General features: G+C 41.0%; 2 protein-coding genes across 4 annotated transcripts; both read right to left on the minus strand.

Moving 5' to 3' along the window:
- Positions 1 to 2,150: 2,150 nt before the first annotated feature.
- Positions 2,151 to 17,190, minus strand: LOC105189832 (peptidoglycan-recognition protein LE). Of its 3 annotated transcripts, none has more exons than XM_011152184.3 (4): positions 15,407 to 17,188; positions 10,527 to 11,208; positions 5,722 to 5,880; positions 2,151 to 3,556 (listed from the first exon to the last, which is right to left on the minus strand). In XM_011152184.3, the coding sequence occupies exons 2-4, from the start codon at positions 11,197 to 11,199 to the stop codon at positions 3,036 to 3,038; spliced, it is 1,353 nt and encodes a 450-aa protein (XP_011150486.1). In that variant the 5' UTR covers positions 11,200 to 11,208; positions 15,407 to 17,188; the 3' UTR covers positions 2,151 to 3,035. The 3 variants fall into 3 exon arrangements, with proteins under 3 accessions (XP_011150486.1, XP_011150485.1, XP_011150487.1); XM_011152183.3 differs by having other exon boundaries at positions 15,395 to 17,184; XM_011152185.3 differs by lacking the exon at positions 5,722 to 5,880 and having other exon boundaries at positions 15,395 to 17,190.
- Positions 17,191 to 21,187: 3,997 nt separating this feature from the next.
- LOC105189835 (ubiquitin-conjugating enzyme E2 W) lies at positions 21,188 to 24,351 on the minus strand. Its single transcript, XM_011152187.3, has 4 exons — positions 24,011 to 24,351; positions 22,004 to 22,354; positions 21,837 to 21,912; positions 21,188 to 21,759 (listed from the first exon to the last, which is right to left on the minus strand). The coding sequence occupies exons 1-4, from the start codon at positions 24,053 to 24,055 to the stop codon at positions 21,746 to 21,748; spliced, it is 486 nt and encodes a 161-aa protein (XP_011150489.1). The 5' UTR covers positions 24,056 to 24,351; the 3' UTR covers positions 21,188 to 21,745.
- Positions 24,352 to 25,959: the final 1,608 nt, after the last annotated feature.

The raw sequence follows: 25,959 nt of genomic DNA on the forward strand, positions 1-25,959 counted from the left end.
TGGCTTGACTGGACAATACTTGGCCAATTTCGAAGAAGTGCAAAATTGGTTGGATGAATGGTTTCGGTCCAAAGACGCGTCGTTTTATCGTCGCGGTATTCATGTATTGCCAGAGTGATGGCAAAAATGTGTAGCTAGCGAGGGACGATACTTTGAATAAAGCATCTTTTGTATTTCTCTTGAAATTTTCCATTTTTCATTGATCAAAAAAACCCGGAGACTTAGTTGCGCACCTAGTATGTAGCAATTATAATACGTCAGATTTTTGAGAAAACTGAACGCAATATCGAGATATACTCTACTTTAAATTCCCTTGAATGCAGTTTTCTCAAGTAGTATAACTCAGTAACAAATCGGACAAATTAAACATTTTTTATTTGCGTTTCTCAATAATTTAGATTGACACTCTTGTTGAAACGTACTACGTAAATGAAAACTCTGTTCTAGTTCTAGATAAATTTTAACATCTAAAAAACGGACTTATTGGGATAAATAAAAACTGATAGCATTATAGATAAGTTTTAGCCATATGATATAAATGTGTAGACGTTTAATGTGTAATAAAGTATTAAATGTACAAAATATATTTACTTCGGTGTTTTCTAAATGTATATATACAAATCTGCGATAAAGTATTTATATATTTCTGCGTAATTGTGAAACTACATTTTTGCGGTTATTACATGTACTAATACCATGTAACATTTATTTATAAAAGGTTATGCAACAAATTGGAAATTTTTTTCTTACCTTATCGATGACGCTAACCTCTACGAGACTAGTTGAGGCTAATTAGTTGCTAATGATTTCTTCTTCTTTGAAAACGCGTGTCATTTAGCCTCCCATGACATCTAACGATGTAAAGGAAAGACACGTTGCACCCTTACGGGTTTAAATCTCGACTAGAAGGTGCTCTTACTTGACAGCATCAAGTATCAAACGCCGTCAAAAGGTACGAACGTAACAGAGTGTAACAAAGTGTATCTGACGTGCAAAGTTGCATTCGATAGTATTCGTTGAATTACGGAAGATGGCACCACCTCCAAATTCTTCCCACCATCGCAAGTTTTCCAAAGAGATCGCTTTTTATTATCAAAATAATTAATTATAAAGCATTAATTTTAAAGCTTTTCCAGTGGATGGAAAAGTGCAGAAGTGGTGTTTTATTTGTCTCGACAAGTATTATCGAATGCAATTGTAGAAGTTCATAGAAAACGCCTGGTTTAGATTTTGCAAAATTTTATGAAGTCTACAAAATTTTGAATTCTTTTTGTCCCGTCGAGACAAGAAAAATGACACCGCTCCCGAATTTTTCCAACCGGAAATACTTAAACATCCCCTTGAGTGATATAATTCAATAATCCAAAACCCAATAATTCAAATGAATTAAATTTTGATTTTCAAATAATACGACTCAGAGTAGGTTGATTATATTATTTATAAATATATATCGTAGAAAATTTCATGCATATCTATCTACAGTTTAAAATAATTAAAAATATTAAATAAAAGTCAAACAATATTATAAAGACTATATAGCATGACAATCATATTGGAGTACAAACCAAGTTTCAAAGTACGAAGTTTATTAAATCAAAATAATTATTCTTATTAAACCGAGAAAAACAGAGAAGAAGAAAGGGAGAGAGAAAGAGAGAGAATTAATTCTTTCTTTTAAAATTCTTTTAAAAAAATTAGATTTAGTTTTCACATACGTATGTATCGCTCGGCCATTCCAGACTTTCTAAATAAATATTTCAAATTCTAAGACAAATCTCGCACATGAATCTACTTTTAATATTGATTTATTTCATTAAAACCTGCATGTACACAATTAACTCTGTTTTGCGTGAAAAATTAAGACTGTTTTAACTCTAAATTAAATTATATTTAAACTCTTTTGCATGAAGAATTAAAAGTCTGCTCTTTCTGAATTAAATTATATTTAAAACCTTCTTTGAGTGAAAAATTAAAAGTCTGTTCTTTCTGAGAATTGAATTATATTTCAAAATTATACTTTATATAATAAAATTTAGAAATATGTGAGTATTCATATAGAGAGAGCTTCAAAACGATTTAAGCGAAATACAAATATCAAAATGTAAATAAAACGGACAAAAATTGAATACACACACACATATATTGCGTATTACACGTTCTTTATTAAAAAAAAAAAATTACGTTCGACAAATCTACATTATACTCTTCTTCATAGTATATATATACAAAGTATTCCAAACAGTTTATACAATTTCCAGAGATTGCGCGTATATATATTTCTCACAAGATCATTAATTCGCGCATACTATAAAATATAGTAACTGTCACATTAGCACCTTTATTTCTTTACGTAGTCAATCGGATCAGATAAATCGTAACTGTCCTTTTTTTAAATGATCTTAGAGCAGAGAGTGCTTGGTCGTCCCGGTTTTCGACTTCTTTGCACCTGTTTATTCAGTAATTCGTGTAAAATTTATCGCAATAAGACTTCCACCGAACAGCACAACTTTTTGCATTTCCAAATTCAACTTGGCAATTTTTGTGATTCCTCAACAGAGCTTCTGCCGATCAATAAGTTCCCTCGTATCATAGAATTTCAAGAGGGAACGTGTTCCAGTGCTTCCGACGTATATTCGACATATAAGAAAAAAGAACAATGTGACATTCTCCCACGGCAGTAATCATAAATTCGACCCGAGTAAACATGAAGTAACAATAACGCTACATCAATCTTATCAATCAACTCCCCGTTCAATGTAAGCGCGACATAACAGATGCTGCGTATAATACTCCCATTGTTGAGTGACAGCCGATGTAACATTACTGTCACTCAACGTGTGTTCACTGAGAAATTATCTGCATGGTCAGCTATTACCGGAACCCACCGGAATAGCGTCTCTACTGAACAAACGGACGTAGCGATCGCACATTCCGAGGTAAGATTTTCCGAAGGAAATCCGCAGAGAGACACGTTCGTAGAAATCACTTGGCGATTTGATCCCTTCACGGAGCGGCAAGCTCACGCAGTACTCGCGTCAAGGAGCGGGCACCCAATGCGGCCACGTCTTCAGGATGCTGTACAAAGCATCTCCGGGACTCAAAGTCTTGGAGATTTGCCGGTGGCCCAAGAGTTTGTAATCAGGCGCGATCTTGCCGGCCTTGACGCCGAGCTCGATGATCTTCTGCGCGGCGTGCAGCTGCACCTTCGGCGGTATGACCGAGTTGAATGTACCGATGAAGGAGATGCCGATGCTGCGGTTGTTGAAACCGAACGAATGAGCGCCGACGTAGTCCCAGCTTCTGCCGACATAAGCGAGGCCGTCACCGCCTACGAGGAAGTTGTAGCCGATATCCGACCACTTCCGCGACTCGATGTGGAAGGTCTGCGCGAATCTCACGTGGAATGTGCACTCGGACTGCGTGGTGCAGAAATCCGTGGCGGTATGACTGATGATCACGTAGGGCACCGGCAGCTTCAGCCTCGTCAACGGCTGCGAAGGCGGCTGGGCGCCCCACTCGTTTCTCTCAACAAAGCGCACCGACGTCACCTCAACACCTGATGACCAAGAAGAAGAAGAAGTGTTACATGAAAGAGGGAAAGAAGGAAACAAAAAGTCATTGTGAGAGATTGTATCGCGTCGGTGGAATGTAATTGCAATGGTTATGATCCTTTTCAATAAATCATTCAATAAATCAAATTAATTGTTAGTTACAATTTCGTATCATTATAAAATTATAATTGATATAATTATGTAACATCGTTAGAGTATGATAGTTGTGGTTGCAATTATAATTGTAGTTTTCCAATAAATTAAATGACCAAATTACCAGTTACATAATCTTATGATATAATTATACAAGGAAGTATAGTTATAGAATTACAGTTATGACTCATGATTACAGAATAAAGTATTAATAAGTTATTAATAACGTCATTATTTGCCGAAACTCTAGCCGACTTTCGTGATTCCCCTGCCGATTAATAAAAAACTCCCCTCATATCGTTTCCATTCGTTATCATAGAATTCCGATAAACAATATCGCCCCAGTAACGCGTCAGCTAACAGTAATGTTGCAGCAATGTTATAACTTTCCATTCAGTGATGTAACTGTTACACGCAGCACGACATATTGCACTCACATCGTTGTGAATGGAAAATTACGACATTATTGTAATAACGACATATTAATGTAATCTTATTTTTTATTTATTTTTTAGATGGCATTACTAAGCGTTTAAACCGCGTTTAAGCCGTGACCAGTCAGATAACATAATTCTAAAATCCATACACATTGAGAAAGGACACTAAAAATTCACTAATCTCATTAAGATTATTATAGTCACTTCCAGCGGTAAGCATGTTTGTTCTTGATGTGAAGAAAATAACAGCAGCGATACGGATGCAAAATGATTATTACAAGCACAGTAGCGCTTGCTATATAATTACTAAATGATCGCTAAATGCAATTCGCTAAAGCATTTATTATATGATTTTCTTGACCATATAATTACATTATCCATGCAATTACAGTCGCAGACAACAAATGTCGTTTGCTCGGTGTACAATGGAAACAAATATTGATCTCACTAATTATAGTCATTTTGGGTGCCGACCAACGTCGTTAAAATTATAATCGTAAATTGTAGTTACAAATACCAGACATTTTTTTTTTTTTTCAATGAACATGTTGCAAACTGAGAAAGGCAATTTCGATTAGATTAGAATTTGACGAACTGACTAACTCCGATCTCGGTTCACTTCGTTTCGGCTAAACAAGTTCCAATCTTCGAAATTCGCAAATTTCAATCTTGCACACGCAGTGTTTGCTCTTATGTGCACAAAATTATGTAGATGACCATCCTGATAAAAATCTGGCCCCAATTTATCTTTATCTAGATAATATAAACACATATTATCTTCATATGCAACTTAAGAAAAAAATGATTTTGACAAAACTATTTAAGATGACGTTCACAGACAATTTAATCCATGTTGCTGCGAGTGTATAAAATATTGAATTGAATATCTTTTCTACGTCCTAGATATTTGCGTTAACAATGCATGTGTCAGACGGCATTGAGACTGAAATTGCATTGGGACTAATCTACAATCAAGATAAATTGCTGAAAGAAACTCACATATTTCATCTCTAATTTTTATCTAGCTAATTCTTAAATCATCTAAGCATAGCACTGCCACCACCTAATCTGACATGGGCTCGAATACAATTGCTCGAAGAATCGTCGACGTCAACACGCGTCACGACGCACCCTGTCACGCACCTGGCTGTGTCCGTCGACGTCAGAGAAGCTCTCGGCCCCGAAATGCGAACGCACATAATTTCCCACGTTGTTTCCCACGCGTGTGAATAATTAATTGTAATTGTAAATTAATTAAAAAACATGAGACAGAGAGAGAGAGAGAGAGAGAGAGAGAGAGAGAGAGAGAGAGAGAGAGAGAGAGAGAGAGAGAGACAGAGAGAAAGAGAGAGACAGAGAGAGAGAGAGAGAGAGAGAGAGAGAGAGAGAGAGAGAGAGAGAGAGAGAGAGAGAGAGAGAGAGAGAGAAGCAGGCGATAGATGACGCGGACAGTGCGGCTTCGACCGCGTCTACCCGCCACCTGCATGCGTATGTCTGTCTGTCTGTCTGTCTGTCTGTCTGTCTGTCTCTCACATTCCTTCCGCCGTAGCGGAGGAGAATTTTCCAAGCGGAATAATTACCCACGAGCGATGAGTCCGGAATCTCCGGGAAAACCGGTGCGGCCGGTGCGTCCGCGCGACGAGTGAGATACAGAGAGCACACCACCACAGCAGTCACTAGTATTAAGGCTAGAGTGCACAACAAAGCCGCGCACCTCCACGTCCACAGCCATTGTGTCACTGGAACAATGACAAAAGCCACGTTAAAGACAATCAGTCGGGGTGCTGACGAGCTAATGTCGCGTGGAAGCGGCAGCAGTTGACGGCGAGATTTATACGCGAGATTTATACGCGTTAATAAGCGATGTATTATAATTGAGATTAATCTCCTCCTTCATCTCCTCCTCCTCCCCCTCCTCCTCCGGTGAGGCACCCGGAGTCATCCCGATGGTTATGTTCCCGGTGGAGTTTATGGGTCTTGCGATTCCGAGCTGAAATTTCACGCACCTCGAGGTGCTTGTGTAATCAATGCTGTTGTTGTGTCGATCTTGTAAGATAGATGAGTTGGTTATTTTGGAAGTAAGTCTTCTTGATTCAGTGGCAATATTATTGGAACATAGCTATCTATCGTATATTGCCTTCGTAACTCGAGTATTTTAGTTTCAATGATGTTCTCAGACAGCACAAATTTCCAAAAGACCTCTTGAGGTCTTGGTCTGAAAAACATGTAGAGAATGCGTCTCAAAAACGTTTCTAAGACGCTTTTTGGAAATTTATGCCGTCTAAGAATATTATTGAAACTAGTATTCGAATTGTTGGAAAACAGTGTATGATGTATCAGTTTTAATAACGTTACTGTTGAATCAAAAGGATTCGCTCCAATTGTGAGACTGTTGACCGATTCTGTTGATATTTTCCTCTATAGTAGTAGTCCTCTATAGTATAGTAAGTATTGTTCTTCGTCTTGTTGTTTTCATGTGTGTGCACACCCCGAAAATCGCATATGCCTCAACACGTAATCATTCAAGAAATTTTCTGGAATTTCCAACGATACGCTCTTTTCAAAAGCACGCTCGTCAAAAATTTTACGTTCACATTTTTGTGAAACACCGTAGAGAGGATCATTTAATCGGCCGAAATTCTGGTTGTTATTTGTTGCATAATACCCTACAATCGCACGCTAAGAACAGCAGTGTAAAGCTCTTAAATAAATAACAATATTTTTTATTAATTAATAGAACGATTATTAGAAGGGATAGGAAGAAGTAAGTAAATAAGAATTTGCCGTTCCCTGGTGCTTCTAATCCTTAATTACAACGTTAAGACACATGTCTCAATTATAACGTTAAAACACGGTCTGGTGTACATAAATGATGAAAAGGTTACGGCACTTTCGACTTTGATGAATTTCAAAATTATAGAGTAAAGATTACTTGACTGCGATTGTTATCCACTCCACGAGACGTCGAAAAGAAACGTACTCTGCAGTTCATCATCTCATATCATGCCGCGTCAGGGGAAGTACTTCTTCTTCGACAGTCCCCACCTACTGCGCATTTTCTCTTCGCTTCCTTTTCTAGCGATCCGAAATCCGATCGCTAGAGAAGGAAGCGCAGAGAAAGTACGGAGTAGATAGAAACCGCCGGAGGAGAAATACTTTCTCTGACGCGGCACGATATGATGCATCCCAGTGTACATGTGCCTTGAGATAAAAGTTACTCTTATCGAATATTTAGCCACTTGCGAAATTTTTACACACAACATCCATCATTCTCCATGAAATGATATGTAAAACAGAAGAAATCGCGAGCGAAGAAACTGCTGTTGCTTCGAAGTCGCAGGCTTCGCTTAAGCTGGATACGGCATGACCGCTAGTTTACGCCGAAAACATTTGCAAACATCGAGCTATGCACATCGAGGGGGAAACTTTCCTGCACTGATATGCGATAAGGAAAGTCTCTGAAGCGCGTTTACCGCGAAGAGAAAAGTGAAACCGACAGTGTGGACGGACGAGAAATTAGAAAACCCGTTTATTTGTTTGCCCCTCGATGTTCGATCGATCGCACTTTTTGGAATAAGATTACTATTTTGTGGTAATCTCATTTGAAAATAATCCGCGACAAAGTTTTACATATGGATCTCGTCTAAATATGTAATCATATTTAATTATGTCCTGTTTAATTATGTCATGTTTAATTATGTCATGTTTAATTATTTAGTTATGTGTTATATATGTCCACAGAAAAATATTATTATTCAAATACTATTGAAGTGAAAACTTATGTTATAGGACGCCATAATGTCGACGTTCTATTGAATGAAATTATCTCTTCCTGTTTTATTCAACATTTCTTTCTACGTGAACATATATGTACGTGTGTTTACTTATTTACATATAATTATATATGTGATTATTTACATATAATTATATATGTGATTATTTACATATAATTATATATGTGATAATATATAATTATTGTTTCTCGAAAAGATATATAAAAGTATCTTATATGAGTTTCATAAATTAGTATACACATATACACACACACACGCGCGCGCGCGCGCGCACACACGCACACAATTACGCCACGCGTGTTTAATATTCCTCGTTTCTTCTCAGAATATGACGGAATATTCGATAAGAACGACTTTCGACTCGGATCATCGATCATTTTCCGCGCATAAAAGCATACTGTATATTTCAACATGATTATGACTAGATCAAAAGTCGAAGCAACAAAGATTTGTTTCATCGCAATTTCGAAACTTGCGATTCGACCATGCAACTCGGCGATCTATTTGATGTTTCGCGTCGCAAAGATGTCCTCAAAAAGCAATTTCCAGCGAAATAATCAAACAGTCACATCAATCTTGCGGGCAAATCGTCGCCGTTTTCCGCGAACTCTTATCGGGATCGCCGAATAATCAGTAATGGGAACGACGCATATATCGATTTTCACATTCTGAATGTTCACCATTAGACTAATGATCATCTCAAATGGAATTAGAGACGTCTTGAGATCGTATTAGCCGACATTTAAAACAATTGGATCGCAATGAATGTCGAAACAATGATAAAACGGAAAAGATGCGCGACTCTCCACGTGATCTTTCCTCGAGTCTATCATAACTTAACTGACGAAACTGCGTCGATTACGTGTTAGTTGAGGCGCAATTACGCGAAATAAAAATGAGTGTTCGCGAATGACAAACTGCATGTGTCAAATTTAAATTACGGAAGCGTTACGTGATTCCGAAACGAAGATAAAGGCATTCTGTCAAAAACGTGAATATTTATAGGTTCTCGAGTAAAGATCGAAATAAGGATCAACATGGACGGAAGAGAGAGAGAGAGAGAGTAAGAGCCTAATCGTGAATGTTTTGACGGGACGTTTTAAATCATCTGCGAGAGAATAAAATTCTTTAGCGGCGAATTTAGAAGATTTTATATATTATAGTATTTTATAGTATTTTACAATTAACTTACCATCTTTCACTGATAAATCGAATCTTTTTCTTGAAAAATGTGACCTTTAATTGTCAAACCCTGCCTCTCTTTTATCCTTGTGCAATTGCAATTAATTTTTAGTTTAACTCAACATCGTTTGATTGTTCAAGATGCAAAAGCGTCTAAAAGAAGAAGATACAAGATTCTCTAATAATTCTCCAATAATTGATCCTTTTCTACGAAAATGCTATTTTTAATTATCAAATCCTTCCCTCGCTTTCATTTTTATGAAACGCAATTAATTCTTATCTTGATTTAACATCCTTTGATTTTTCAAGACGTGTTCCGTTTAAGAAAACGAACATCGAAAACACATCTTACCGCGAGACGACGTCGCAAAATAAATCGAAATACTTCAAATTTAGATAAAAAAAATTAAAGGAATGATATTGAAACTATAATTAGAATATAATCGTCTAGATGAGTTCTCATTATTGTTGTCTTACGGTAATGTTTCTCAATACAGAACAAGCATACTAAAGATTTCAATTTTATCTTATCAGATTCACTCTCTCCTCTTATTGCAAGAGTCTTTAATTGGAAAATATAATATTTATCGATGCACACATGGTGCTCCGCGTGCGCGACAATGACGCGACATTCTCTAGAAGAACGGATGATATTATACCGTCAAACATTTTCGTATTAAATTTGCCGGCGATTTTGTAAGAAGATTGCTCATCGCGCGGCTGTTGTGTCGATATCGTGGTCATTAATTCCATGGAAAAAAACCATGCCAAGCAATTCTAGATCCGCGTCGAGCTGTGAAAATTGCAAATATTGTAACTAGAGTTATTTGTATAATTTTCAACTTTTCATGTAATACATAAGGTTGCAAATCGCAAGACAATTTTTTGTTATAAAAGTCTAAATAAATTATACATTCGTAGTAATAATAAATAAACGTTTAGACACAAAATTTCTGATGTACACATAATAAATTTTATACGGCAAGATTGAAGGCATATTCGGATAAGCAACTAGTTATCTGCCATGACATATAAATTGGCTTCAATAAAAATATGGATATGTTAAGACGTGCATATAGGAGAACAAAATTTGAAGAAAAAAAAAAAAATATATATATATATATAACATATATTCATATTTGTATTTTTTTAATTTTATCAAAATATGAATATATTTCGCGCGATGTAGCATGATAAATTATCGATACTTGAGGCAATTATTTATCAAAAGTTTGCCGATATTACTCACTAAATGTCTGGCGCGTTACTCATCGATCATTTCCTCCGTCTGCTAAAGTCAAAAGAGATGCGCAAAAGCGAACGAGATGCTGATCAAGGATCAAGAGGAAGAGAACAGCCAAATAAACACACACAAATACACAACTCAAATGATTAGTTGCGAAACGTACCTTTGTCCAACTCGCTGTTCTGCTGAAGAATCGGCCTGTTGGCGCCCACGTCGACCTTACTCGACAAGTCCGATACATTAGCGTCAGAGGCTTGGCTGCCGGCTTCGAGCTTGTTCGCATCCTGCACCGAAGCGGGACTCGTGTAAACGAACTGCTTTATGGTGACCGGACCCTTGTAGAAGGTCTTGTTACCCAGATGTACGTTCGTTGAGTTCTTGACGCACACGTCACCGAAGTTGGACGGGTCGGCGTTCGGCAAGACGACGTCGCCGTTCGCGGTCGCGACTTCCTGGTGCTGCTGAACGATGGCAGCCGGTACTGGAAGATTAGCAACCCAGCCACCACCTCCGCGTCCGTTTCCTCCACGACCATCCTCCACGTCCGTTTCCTCCTCGTCCTCATCCTCGTCATCCTCCACGTCGTCATCGTCTATGTCACTGCACTGCGTAGAGGAACCTCCAACACTGTCATTGCCCGGGACGACGAGCGCAATCTCATTCGCCCTGCGCGCGACCTCCGCCTCCTCCTCTTCCTGCTCCTTCTCGCCGTGGAAGTCGCCGACGACCGCGTGACTTTCGGCAACCACTACGGCGCCGTCTGCGCGCTCCTGTTCCTCTTTTTGGCACTGGTGGCTGTCGTCCGGCGTCTGCTGCTGTTGTACCAATGTCACCATGCCCGTGCACTATGTGGGAAAGAGAGAAAGAAAGAGAGGAAAGACACGCGGGTCACCTTACCAATCGGACAGCTCGTCCTCGAGACAAGCGCCAGGTGGTACATGAATGTGCGCGTATGTACACGTCACGTGCCAGCCGCAACTGGGTGAAGTTGTTGAGAAACGAAGACTGTGAGGTTTCTCTTTCGTCCCGGATGACCTCGTCAAAGCGACATTTTCACCTTTGTCCAGCAGGTTGCAGCTCCCGCGGATGAGACGCGGCGAAAGCAAACGCGGTAGCCAATCAACTAGCCGCTCTTACGGAAAAGCAGCGAATTTATTGGCCACTCTGTCGCTCCTTGCCACATGGCAGGCAAGCCTTGCCGTGTCTTGTCTGCGGAAGCTGCAGGAAATTTACGCGTCAGGCTAGATTCCGTCTAAATAGTGGCAGGCAGGACACCTTCAAGCGGATGATTTTTTTGTTTTTAATATAATAGAGATGATTAAGATGTGGTGGAATCCAAAAGCGATGGAGAATGTTTCGACGGAGAATTGACGGGGGTCTGCCTGCCGCCGTTTAAACGGATATGTGAATCCAGCTTTACACGGAGGAGATTTTTGTTCAATGATACACGTGCTATAAAGAGCGATTATAGTGGCTCTTAATGGAAACCTACTAATTACACAGTGCTATTTCTGATAAAAAGTCAAATCAAAAGGTGCTGAATCATTTTCTTCCTAGAATGCTTGATAATTATTCCTTTAGGAGGCGTGGCAGAAGAAACGATTTAGGATTTCCCTCAGAGTTAATTTGTAACTAGACACGAAGCTGTGTATAATTAGTGGGTGCTGAATAAAAAATATTCTGTATATACGTACATTATAATATTTTTGTATCTACAGTAAATATATCCTCACGTATTCTCACTGAATCCAGAATTTATATATCACGACGATTAATAAGTGATTTACTCGAATATCTTTTTAATTTCATGCTACGAAGATTAATTTTTCATGTTTTCCTATAACGTTTCAAATAATTAATATAAACAATGAATATATTCCAAGCGGATAAAGTAGCCACTTTTCTATTCAGGAATGTTAATTTCTATCAGATGAATGCTCTCCATATAAACATCTAAATATTTTTTTCCTCCTCGAGCAAGACGTAGCTCATAACATCGAGATTGCAAAATGACGTGTATATAAAATAGTGATCTCCAAAGTAAAAAAAAAAAAGAACGCGGAATTTACGACGCTTAGTCAGTGGAAATGTCGATCGCGCTGATTAATTTAATAACACGTTCGATTTGGTGAAGTAGCTCGATTCAGCGGGAGTTTCACGATCGTATCATCATGATTCTCAGTGGACTGTAAGCTCTTGCGAGATATGAAAAAAACGAAGTGTGAGTTGAATCACGGACGTTGGTGAAAATCCGTCATTAGTAACCGCTCATCAGTGAAGTCATCGAGGAATACGACAGCTCGTTTCTAATCAACTCCACCGGACGTACGCTTCTGCGTTTGATCCTTGTTTCGCGCAACAATAGCATATTTAAACCGGAAAACGGCATATAACATATCAAATTATCGCGCGCGCGCATGATATTTAATTAGTAAAGTAGAACAGCAAAAATGTCAATCTAAATGTCTGGGTATCTCGGAGCTTTACATTTACTCACGCTTCTACTTGGTAATTAATAAATATAATTAAATCATTGAAACAAATACATGTATCATCGTGTAAACAACAAAAATATTCAGTCATACAATCGATGGAGAAGGAGATAATTAAAGTAAATAAATAAATAGAGAATTTACATTTAGACGATTATTTAACAATGATAAAACAACAATTGAAATCAAAAGTGAATAACAGAAAAGATCAACAATCGTATTGATTAATAATCACGGTGCTGATGCAACTATTTGTTTTCTCTTTTCCGCTTTCAGAAGAAGGAAACAAGACTCGACAAGAAGCGCCATGATCGCCCGCGTAAGCGCGCGTTAATTAATTCGCGCAGCTTCTCCGTCATGAGGCATCGACAGATAGAAGCCAGTCGTCAATAGAGAGAAAGGAAGACGCGCGCGCGCGCGATGTAAATAACGACGATAAGCCGCGAGCAAATATGTTTTGAGATTGAGAATCAAATTCGATTAATCGTAAGAGCCGCTCGTTACTGACGTAACACTCCGACGACACCCTCGAGCTTGTTACTCGCATTGCTGGAATACTCGATTTTCGCGCGGCGACGAAACAAGGTGTACACCACCGGTGCACTCGTGCGCGTCGACGCGCACGTGACGCGCGCGTCCTCGGGCACGTCGTGCGAGTCACTCTCACGGACGGTTTTCGAGGCGCGCGTTAATGGCCGCCCGAGGTCGATATAACGACGACAACGAGCGCCCGTGCATTTTCGCGATAAACAGCCCGACGGAACAATCCCAGTTACGATAATAAAAATCACATTTCACGGAAATGACAATTAACGCTCGTTCCGCTCGGAGAGTGCGAATCCATCGAAAAGACCTCCCGCCGCGCGTGTCTCCCCGCGTTCGATGCATTTCGAATTGACCGTCGCGGAGAAAATGCATTATATAAGTTCCCGGCGAGGAGACCGCGTTTCGTAATTTCGCGATTTCGTTGTCGCGTACGGGACATGCCGGTACTTATTGCAATCGGCGGCCACGTGCTCCTCCTCGTCGCCGCCTCTTTGCCGCGGTGTTTACCGTAAAAACGATAATAGACGGGAAATAATAATAATAACAAATAAGAATAGCAATAATAAATAATAATAAAATATAAAATAAAATAATAAAGTAAGAAATATTAAGTACACGCATAAGGAAGAATATAGAGAGATATAAAAGAATGACAGCGAAAGAGAGAGAGAGAGAGAGACTCGAAGGAACCAACATGGGAATTTACGTCAATCGGACATTCCGTATTAAGGTATGCGTCACGAGACGTAGACAAAAGCGAAACACCACGCGAGTGCCTCACCGTCGCTCGGCGGAGTACGAAATTCGCGTGCTGCGGCTCGTCTCCTCGGTAAACCAGTTACGCTTGCCAATTATTCCGGACGACGTCTCATACAAACGTGTATAATTTACTTGCAGGCACCGTGCGTCGCAACGTCGCGCTCATTCGCCATGGCCGTCCGCCATATTTCGTGTGGCCGCGCCGCGCGGAGGTTATTTTCCGCAGCAGCGAACAGCATCTTCGATCGGAGCTGATCGCTCACGTCGCACGTGGCAAATGTCCGATCAATCTCGTGTTTTAATCGACGTTCGAGAGAAATTATCCACACCACTTCGACCTCGACGGACAACTCGCCGCATTATCATTCTGATCAATCGCGCGTCCATCGTGGAGATGTTCTAACGCGAATAAACCGAAGGCATCTCTCTGTCATACATTTCCCCTCTCCCCCTCTATCTTTTTCTTTCTCTTTTTCCTTTTTTCCTATTTTTATGCTTCGTATTTTTTTTATCTATTCTCTCTCTCTCTCTCTCTCTCTCTCTCTCTCTCTCTCTCTCTCTCTCTCTCTCTCTGTCTAAAATCTCTTCTATCTTTATCTTTCTATATCTTGCATGTTTTATTTTCTTGGAATGTATCTCATGCAATTGGAGGATCAGCCGAGAGCGCTTAATAAATATTTTCATTTATCTGTCTCTTCCTCTCTTTCTCCCTCTTTGCAACGCGATCGCCGCGCGCAGAAACCTGAACCGGGATTATTCCTCGCTGTACGCAGGCGGGCGCACGCGAACGTCACGTTTCGCTCATTACTCATAGATCGGGATTGTTATCGCGTGCGAATCGATCTCGGCGAGAAATCGCGGCGACGGCGGTGCATGCCAGACGGCGCGAACCGCTAAAATACACCTTCAGCGCCTCGAAGACGTCGAAAAAGAAGCGGCTCTCCTTTAGAAGTCCGAAGCGAATCTTTCCGCACTTTTTGCAAATTCCCGAGCAAAAAAGCCGACGAGGAGCAAGCAAAGAGCTCGGAGTCGACGACGAGAGGAGCGCGCGCCGCCCGGGAACGTCCGGGACATCCGGTCGCCGTGGGCGATCGATCCACCTAGACGAGACGAAGATCACGATGACGCCGAAATCAATCTCTCTTCTCATCACTCGGACGTCATCGAGACTCATGTTACGCCCAGGGACCGATCGCTGGCGTATCTTCGCAAAAGCAAGGATCGGCTGACTCACGTCTGAGATTACCTCGCGCGAATCATCGCTCGCGCCGGTCACTTCGTCAACGCCGTGCCCATGAGCCCCGAGCTACGACGACATGGCGCTACGTCCACGAGGAAAACGACGTCGTGCGGCTGGCGACGTTGGTGATGCCGATGGTGCTGGCGATGGCGACGAAGGATGTGACGCAGAAAGTAGAAGTCATTCACACGCCCGCGTGTGCGTGTGTGTGTGTGTGTATACAATACATGCGCTACACACTACCGAGACCCTTCCTCGAAGGGATGTCTCCGGAGGACCGACCGAAAACCACCTGTTGTCCTCGGGGATGAAAAATGCGCGATCTCCCTCGGCGGGAATACTGCGGCGACGACGACGACGGCGACGACGACGACGCGGACACGCGCGACCTCGGCCGCAGCCGCTATCGGTTATCTTCCGCCGATCCTACGACACTGGCGACAGATACCGCCGTTGTCGGCGGTGACGCCACGTCGATGTCGAAGGACGACGCGCCGCTGGAGGTGGAATCGTGGAAGCGCGCCGCGAAGCGTCGACTCGACCTCTTCTCTTGGCTCGTTCGCGCTCGGGAGAGAGAGAGAGAGAGAGAGAGAGAGAGAGAGAGAGAGAAAGAGAAAGAGCGACGGAGGAGAAGAGGGAAAGGAGATAAAGCGGGACGAGGAAAAGAACGCACGAGAGGCAGAAGAATCCGCGCGACGTCACGCACTCGCTGCGCTACGCGCGTAATTTGCTTCTTCTAGTTGCGCCGGCACTCTTCCTGTTCTCTTTCCTCCGATGAGAGGCCCGGCTGTGTACCACTCTCTCCTCAAGTTCGCCAGGTGCAAACTGGTCGAGCGAAAAGAAGCGGACATACGGCGACATGAATTCGCAATGCGAAATACCGCGCCGATCCTCGGCGTGCGTCGCGCGCGCCACCACGCGTCGCGTTACGGCGAATCACGACGGGAACGCGAGGTGCTTTCTGCCGTTCGCGAGTATTTTTCCGCCTCGCGACGCGACGTGCCAGCGGCGGATCCGCTGCGCTCGCGCGACGGCAAATGTCGACACTCCGGCGAGGACGCGGCGCTCGGTGACGATTGCCGACGAATTCAAAACGCAAGGCGCGACGATTACGGCTTCGTCGGCGCTGTTCGATCCCGAGTGACTGCGGTCGCGACGTTGAACGCGCTCGGAAGTCGCGCCGCGGTCCCACTCTCGTCGTCTTTTCCTCTCCTTCTCTTGCTTCCTCCCGCTGTCGGCTCCTCTCTTCGGCACTCGTCACTGCGAGAGGAGCCGCCTGCAACAACGCGGCGTTTCCCGCATTCTTTTCGCGGTCGTGTGATCTGCCCCCCCCCGCCGCCACCGCCGTTCTCTTTCTTCGAATGATTGGGCGTTTCTCTCCGCCGGCAGTGGCGCAAGATATTTTCCAGATACTCTTCTTGTGCGGTCTTCTCGCAACGGTCCTCCGCGCTTGCCGCGTGGGACGTTTCGTTACGGCGAAAATTGCGAAGCGCGCGAGTCGCGGAAGAAACCGAAATGAGCTCGGGATACGGGAGAACACGCACTACCGGGGAGAACTCGATTGAGATGCGCATCTCGATCGCTCGATTACGTCTCGATTACCTCGAACGAGTCCTCCGACTTTTCTCCGACTGTGAATTTTCAACGTGAGGCTTGCACCGGCGTCGATTAACGCGCAAATGAATAAAAGCTGATTAAGCGCGCCCGTTGCTCGTGGTGACGCAATATCGTGAAAAATATACATGCATAAATGATAAGTGCACGAATATACACACACATAAGGGATGATAACTTTCCCCAACTTCAATCGCTGTCTTCCTCTGCGCTAGCGTGCTTGTTTACGATAGAAGCTCATATTGTGTGCTCTCATATCGTGAGCAGTGATAGCATATTATGTTGTTGCATTAATGTGCATTATGTTCGTCTGATGGTTGTTAATTTCAGTTACGCAAAATTATACACTGAAAAACAAAAAGAGAGAGAGAGACAGAGAGAGAGAGAGAGAGATTCAAAAGCGTAGATTAAATTTTTCCTCGCGCGAGATCGTTTCCAGGGGAAAATCGATCTTCTGAAATCTAGAAAATTAATGATAACACCTTCTTGTCTCTCGCAAAAGCTCCAAATGGGCTTCGTGTACGTCATCGTTGGGAAATTTTGCGAAACTCGCAACAGATAAACAGATTTATTCTACACTTTCTTTGTTCTCATGCATAATAGGAGAAGTCGTTGGCCTAGTTGCACGAAAATCGCGGTCACATCATTGTATAGCATTTTTAATGTACATGTATACATATATCTTTAATAACCTTTCGGATGTATCGCTCTGAGGCTACATTAATGTCGTCGTCGTCGTCGTCGTCATCGTGGACTCGATTCAAACTCGGAATAGCAGACAAAGATAAATTTCTGCTCGACGCACGCACACACATAGATACACACACAACAAACACACACACATATATATGTATACACGTATACACGTAATGTATGCATAAAGAATATCGCCGTTGAGTAAGCTTGTTTTGATTTGCCTTTAATTAATACTTATTTGCATCTCGCTATTGTGTTGTCCCTCACGCACGCACACATTTGCATACATATGCAATCGCGACAAAGGGCGTCCACATCCGTGTGGTGACACGTTTAGATCAATAGACGTTTTCCTCATTTCTCTCGCGTTTTGTTCCTCATTAGAAAGTATTCGTATATGGTCACACGTCGGTGTACACAAAACGCACGACCGAGATCCTCTTGTCCCTCGCGTGCGCATGCAGTAACTTTCCGGGAATCCTTAATTAAGAATACCTGGAGAGCACTTAAAGTCATTTCTCGGAACATGCATCTCGGCAGGCGCAGACGGCCGTGTCGGCTTGGCAGCCGCGAGGAAGATAAAGACTATAAAACAAATCAGAAGCATTGAACAACAATAAAGGATGATGCGCGAGAAAGAGCATCCCTTTGTCCCGGAACACCCTGTATAGCACGTGAGAGATACTCTAATCGCTAAACTGAAATATCAATATTAGACCTCTTGACGTTGATTAAATTACGTCTCCGCGATCAGTCACATCTGGTTATCTTTTCTCTCTCTCTCTCTCTCTCTCTCTCTCTCTCTCTCTCTCTCTCTCTCTCTCTCTCTCTCTCTCTCTCTCTCTCTCTCAATCGAGCAATACCGATGCCGATATTGAAATCGGCCTGTGATTGTGCGGCCTGTGATGAACGAGCATCCTCAAGCTCAAGATGGCGACCGTGTGACTCCAAGGACGAAAATATAATGAGTGGAAAGTTTCATACTTTTATAATTGAAAGTTACACGACCGCCGAAATTGTTGATTGGTCGTGTGGAACTTTTCACTCTTTCGCGCTTTTACGCTCGTATAGAAAAGCTACGAGTTCGTTGTCCAGCATGTTGTCGAACAGTGATTTTTCTTGGCTATGAAAAAGCTTCATATTTTTATAGTTCAAAATGTTAAGCAATCATCAAATTGAGTTCATTGAATTCATTGAGTTCGAAACTTTTCACCTTGCATGTTTCCGCCCCTAAAAATTACATAATTGTTATTCAGAATGACGATCCAGATATAATCTTTCCCTAAATGCAGAAACATGAATCTTCATATGAAACTAGTCAAGGCGACGATCATACAATTTTCCTCCAAAAGACAGAAACCTCCAAAGAAAAGAAACAGAGACATGGAAAGTTTAATTAATAAATTAAAACTTTAAACTAGTTAAAAAAAATTACACGTTCATCAAAATCATAAAATTCACATCAAACTTTTTCTTTTCACGTTTCCGCTTCTAAAAAAAGAAAAAGAATTACATGATCGTTACTGAAAATAGAGAGATCATGTAATATTTTTTTTAAATATGAGATGAAGAACGAAAAGTTGAACTTGGAAAATTCCACATTTTCATACTTTAAAAAGCTACACGATCGCTAAAATCGTCAAGTTTGATCACGTGAAACATTTCTGAGAACTTTCAGTTGCCAGAAAAAAAAGTTGCACGATGATCCTTGCTTTGAATCATTTAATATGCCCGCAAGAGCCGAAATGTGAGAAGTTTCATATATGAACTCGCATATTTCATATGCGAAGTTTCATATGAAAATTTACATTCCTGCTCGAAGCAAAAACGGCTGAATTACTTCTCTCAGATTCACAGACGCGAGAAAGCAATTCTCTCCTAATATCGCCAGAAATGTTCGTCCCGAGTTTCGTAGAATATTAAATTCTACCGTGTATTTGATTTCGCATTTGGAATAGTTCTCTCTCGACGCGAATGCATCATCGGAGAGTGATGATAGCCTTCGTAAGATCACGCTGATAACCGCCCGGCGGCTTATCTTAATTGCATCGTTCCACATATTGTTATTATTATCAGAGATTGAGGAGTGACATCCGAAAGTAAAGATGGGACTGTAACTCGACTCGCGCGAGGATAAACAACCGCCGTAAGAATTATAAACGGTGTTTTAAAACGCTGGCTCGCGGTATTCTATTCGACTAATCCGTCAACGTCGAGAGAGGCTAATTAAACAAAACGAGCTAATAAATATACGAGACTAATTAATTGGAGCGATTAAAAGTTAGTATGAAATTTAATATCATACGCAGATGCGCACACTCACTCACTCACTCACACACGTTATCGTCGCATGGTGTACATTTGTCAATAAGTATAAAAAAAAGATCTTCCAGCACGGAACGTATATAATTACAAACAACTCGCCAAACACAAACATTCATAAATATTATCGTTAGACCGCGTGTGTGCTAGTAATCGCAGCGTCACCGACATCGCGACATTGTTGCTCAAACCTAAAACGTACGTTACACCTCGATGTGTTGCTACGTTATCCCTACGTCGAATAGCGGTCTACAAGCGAATTGCAACTTCATTCTCAAAAAGACGCAAAAACTACGAGAGCGAGCTACCGCTACGCGCTACGTTACAGCAACAATGTAAACTTAAAACTACGAATACGTGAATCGGTCAACGAAAGTTACCGCTAACAGATACCGATTAACAAAGCACGAGAAGAGGGAGTCGCGGTGCGCGCACCAGTCGGCGCCGCTGTCTCTCCGCCGCACTTCGCTCGAACGGTATCAATAAAATTTAATTAATTTATCGTTTGGCGGCTTCCTAAAGGAAACAAATAAATGCAGTGTCGAATTATGGTTAAAGCGTAGTTTAACAGTATTCTCACTTAGGGAAACAACGTGGAAATATATATTTCGAATATACGTACTAAATACTAGAAGCGTGCGCCATTAAATCATTGTCGTCGTGTTTATGAAGACAATAGTCAAAAGAAAAAAAAAAATATATATATATTGATAAAAAGTCGTTAAAATCAAAACATATATATATATTTTTATATAATATATATTATATATATCACACATATATATAATATATATTTTACATGTGTGTGTATATATATATATTTAATAATTAATGAAAATTAAAATATCAAATATATATAATTATATATTATAATTTTAACACTATTTTATCGCATGTCAAATAACGCAAACACTTTCGAAGCTACCTCGAATCTGGACTTGCCAAAATACAACCTCCGCGATGTCAGCCATTCGCAGTACTAAGTAGATGATGTAGCGTACTGCAACAAATGCGTGTGACAAGTGTCTGTGATGTGCCGGTATGCGAGACGCTTGCTACATTTTCACGTGTAAACCTCCTCTAGATACACGAAGTAATTTCAACGCGCGCATCACACGACTCTCCGCCAAATCACAAGTAACAAGAGGAGGGAAAATTTCTGCACTCCTTCGTGTATTTCAATATACCCGCCGTCGGCGACTCTCATCTCTTTTTCCGTTAAGATCCGCTAAATCCAGCAGTGTAATGTTAACTTTAATATAATATGCATCACTCTATCAGCAACATCGCAATAATTTACGTCTGAACAACTCGCGCAGTACACAGTTAACTTTATCGTTATAATAGTTGTTACAATAGGTAAGTAGGTTGTAGCCTTGTCTTTTTCTTATTTCCTCAACTTTTGCCGCTGCTACTGAGAGCGGCCCGCCGTCGCCGCGGAACGAGCACTACGCGTTGCGTACAAACGCAACTGTAGCAACGTTCGGTACCTGTGGTGTGGTCACTTTTCGACCGGATTTTGCCCCAGCAAAAGCGTTGACATTGATATATTCACATCTAATTTCTCGTTATATAATGTGACATTATGTAATAATATTGTACGCAAAATTCTTATTGATTTGACGCAAACTTTGTCTGAATATGAGCTCCCTTGGTCCGACGATTCTACCATGTTGACAAGTTGGTAACATCTTCGCGGAGTCTCTTTCTACGTTAGACGCTGTCATCTAGTGAACAGGACACGTTTGAAATCTTTCTCGCGAACAAACGAAATAAATGTGGTCATAATCAATGATGTACTCACCGTGATACCACCATTTTGTCTTTTTTGGATTTTTGTTACAAGTTTTTACATAAAACATATTGTCCGGTGGCCTCTTCTGCAAGAATAGAAATTATCTCATACACGAGTTATACACGATAGCTGAAGTGACGCTTCATTACATATGTATTAAACGACAAAACAATTACCTTCTCTTTACAACTGCTAAGCATGGAGACGATGCTCAGGCAGACACTCTGCACACTGAGAGCAGGAGACCAGTCCTCTGTTAGTATGGATAAACAAATGTGGCCATTGCTGTAGACGTGCGGATGTACGGGGATGTTCCCACCTATGAATGTCACTTCCGGTGAGTCAAAGGGATATTTGGAACTGAATTTGAACTGCAGCTGAAACTGTTCTCCCTCATACAGTGTGCCCTTAGCACCTTCCATATGGACAATCCATTGTGTCAGATTCTGCTCAGCTGATTGTCCATCTACGTATACCCCAGGTGGTGGTTCACGTATCAAGGACATTAATTCTTTCTGGAGCCTCCGCTGAAACATCGAATCAAGGAAATCATTTGATACAAATTCCATAGCCTTCATATGCTTTGTGTCTATTAGGTTAAATAATCTAAATTATACAAGAATTATCAATCATGAGAAAATAAAAGACAAAATAGACAAAACGATAACACAACAACTCTAAATATAAACAATCAATAAAAATATCACATAAAAATATCAAGTTGCTTCTTTCTAACAAAATAAACTAAAATATTTAAAAGATATTAAAAATAATGAAATTCAACAACAAATAGCTCAAATCTAAAACCAAATTATTCCATCTCATGAAAATCTCAAGTATTAATAAAAAGATTAAATAACATCAATCAATAAAAAGATTAAATGAAAAGGCCCATATAAATTAACAAGAACTTGTTGAATAATCCATGTAAGAAAATATTTAATAATTATTTCAATGCAATGTGATCATTTTTTAAAATATATATTTTGATACATCTGGATCTCTGAATCTTCCTCAATGAATTCTAAATAAACAACAAAAGCAAAACTTCAACAATTATTGCCTCTCTATACCTCAAATATATAAACATGTGCAATGTATAAATATATCATAATTATACATCAAAAGTCCCAAAATCAAATCAATGGAAAGGTTAAATGAGGAAGTAGGCTAAAATGCAAACCAACAGGAACTTGTTGTATGAGAATCAATTAAGAGGATGTTTAATAGTCATTCTAATATAATAACTCAATAAACATCAAGTAACAATACCTTTGTATCAATGTTACAACTCCCCACTCAATAATGCAACTGCTCCACACATAATATGTATTATGAACAATTTACCTTTTTGAATAATAAAATCATAAATAATCATAATCAATCATCATATCATAATCATCAAATAAAAAATCATAACATTGTTGCAATACTACTCTCACTTGAAGAGAGTTTACCAAGAAGTATAACGGCCAATCTTCCAAGAACATTTGTGTGTGTGTGAAAATCTAACATTTTATATCTTGGATATCGCAATTTGAGCTTCTTCAATGAATACAAAACAAGTAGTCAAGGCGACAACTTCAACAATTATACTCTCCACATACTTCAAGCGCATATATCCATGTATAAGTAAACATAATTATACGCTGATAGCACGAAACGAGCTCTATCTTGAGACTCAACCCGCGAACAAATACGACCGACGATGACTCGAGAGAGAGAGAGAGAGAGAGAGAGAGAGAGACAGAGAAAGAGAGAGAGAGACAGAGAAAGAGAGAGAGAGAGACACAGAGAAAGAGAGAGAGACATGGAGAAAGAGAGAGAGACACATAGAGAAAGAGAGAGAGAGAGAGAGAGACACAGAGAAAGAGAGAGAGAGAGAGAGAGAGAGAGAGAGAGAGAGAGAGAGAGAGAGAGAGAGAGAGAGAGAGAGAGAGAGGAAGAGGCGCATACGCGTCACGTTTCGATTCACGAGGGCCATGCATTTTATATCGCGCCGTAACGACCGTCCGTCCGTCCCGAAATCTCTCCCTCAAATCCACATCGTGGACGCGCGATCCCCTTCGCGCGATCACACCACGAGCACCCGCGGCGTCTCGCGACTCATCACGCCGTATCCAGTCGGGATACATACAGAAATCCGCGGAAAAAATACCGCCTCTCCGCAGACCGACACGTACCTTCGACGGGGACATTGCCGCCATTGTCGTTAAACCGCTCTCCATCGGGAAACATAACCGCAGCTCATCGCGGCGCGAGCGTTCGTTTATTTCACCGGAGAACGCATCCGCCTCGCACGAAGGCGTCTCACATTTCTCTACTTGCGGCTCCGTCGTGCGTGAACAGTGTGCACGTCCGCGATCGGAAAGCGGGAAAGTTTGAAGGCGACGAGACGAGACGACGGCTAAGGATAATCCCACACGGCCAGCACAGAATTTGACAGCGTTGACAGCCGCGTTCGTGTAGCGCGATTAACGCAAGAAGTTGCTGGCAGCGGAGGGGATGGTGGGAAGGGAAGAACGCCCGCAAAGCGCACAATCGTCGTACACACATATACATGCCGTATATGCACGCGTGCACACACACGCAACATAAAGGCTTGTTCTTCTCAGCTGAATTATAGTACAGCACTGAACGTTCTTATTCTTTTTCTCTTGACGCTACATCGTCTCCTTGTCTCACTCTAAACGGCAAAAAGTGCAGTCCACTAGAGCTGAAAAGAACAGGACAAAGGCCTGGGAACCGATCATCGAATCTTCTCTTTCAGCGTGAACCTGTGGAAGATAAACGTCAGACGCTTTCGAGTTACGAAAATTTCAATTTTACAGCTGGATTAGAACTACACTGCTACTTCGTTCCTTTTCTCTTCGACGCTACGTCTCACTCTAACGGCAAAAAGTGCAGTCTACTAGAGCTAAAAAGAGCAGGACAAAGACCTGGGAACTGATCATCGAATCTCCTCTTTCAGCGTGAACCTGTGGAAGATGAACGTCAGATGTCTTCGAGTTACGAAAATTTCAATTTTACAGCTGGATTAGAACTACACTGCAACTTCGTTCCTTTTCTCTTCGACGCTACGTCATCTGCTTGTCTCATTCTAACGGCAAAATATGCAACTTGAAGGAGCTAAAAAAAACACGCAAGGAGAGAAACGATCAAAAATTCTATTTTACAATCAGTTGTGTAAAATCGATTAGAAATCGTGTAATTGGTTGTGTTCAACAAAGAATGCTGCTTTGCAGCTGTTGCACAATTCGTTGGCCCGATTGGTGCATGCACTCAATCTCGGCCGAATTAAAAAACATACACAAATTGGATGCGCGAATTTTACGCGTATTCTCATAGATTTTTTTTATCAGACATCATATTAAATATTTACTAGGCAAAGATACAAATGTTCGTGTTACCTTCGGTGTAGCTGAAACAGTCGATATTGTCATGACTCTTGAATTACCTCTAGGCCACTCGGGGTCCGTTTGCCAACACACAAAAATGTTTGCTAATGAAAATTTACGCTAAATTTATTTACGAAAATGCTGACAGTCTTTGGCATTCGTTGATGTTGACACTTTCTGACATCTTTTTCCCATCACTCCGTATCTGTTACCATTTATACTTATTTCGTGCTACAGCTTCATATTTCAGCCACGATATTCCCAAAAGGGTGTTGGCGCTCAGAGATTTCTCTGGCATCCTAAGGCCCCTTGCACAATGCCAGGCAACAAACAATAAGAATAAAAATAGACCAATCACAATCGAGTACAAGAATAATCTATTGTGATTGGTCTATTTTTATTCTTATTGCCTGTTGCCTTGCATTGTGCAAAGAGCTTAATACCCGTATATACATAGTCAGGCCTTATATTTGAGGCCTCCTTATATCCATCTTTAGATGCTGCACGGATTATTTTATTGACTACAGACCATCTGAAGATAAACTTAAGGAAGCCTTAAATATAAGGCCTGACTATGAATATGGGTGTAAAGCCCCTTGCACAATGCCAGGCAATAGGCAATAAGAATAAAAATAGACCAATCACAATAGATTATTCTTTTAATAGTCGATTGTGATTGGTCTATTTTTATTCTTATTGCTTGTTGCCTGGCATTGTGCAAGGGGCCTTAGGCT

Source organism: Harpegnathos saltator, unplaced genomic scaffold, assembly GCF_003227715.2.
Source record: "Harpegnathos saltator strain DR-91 unplaced genomic scaffold, Hsal_v8.6 scaffold45, whole genome shotgun sequence".
NCBI classification, from domain to species: Eukaryota; Metazoa; Arthropoda; class Insecta; order Hymenoptera; family Formicidae; genus Harpegnathos; species Harpegnathos saltator.

Coding starts and splice junctions, on each gene's coding strand:
- LOC105189835 (XM_011152187.3), bottom strand. CDS start 24,055: ATGGAGAGCGGTTTAACGACAATGGCGGCAATGTCCCCGTCGAAG. Junction 22,355..24,010: donor CGGCAATGTCCCCGTCGAAG/GTACGTGTCGGT, acceptor TCGATGTTTCAG/CGGAGGCTCCAGAAAGAATT. Junction 21,913..22,003: donor TTAGCAGTTGTAAAGAGAAG/GTAATTGTTTTG, acceptor CTATTCTTGCAG/AAGAGGCCACCGGACAATAT.
- LOC105189832 (XM_011152184.3), bottom strand. CDS start 11,199: ATGGTGACATTGGTACAACAGCAGCAGACGCCGGACGACAGCCACCAG. Junction 5,881..10,526: donor GAACAGCGAGTTGGACAAAG/GTACGTTTCGCA, acceptor TCATTGTTCCAG/TGACACAATGGCTGTGGACG. Junction 3,557..5,721: donor TCCGGACTCATCGCTCGTGG/GTAATTATTCCG, acceptor CTTGGTCATCAG/GTGTTGAGGTGACGTCGGTG.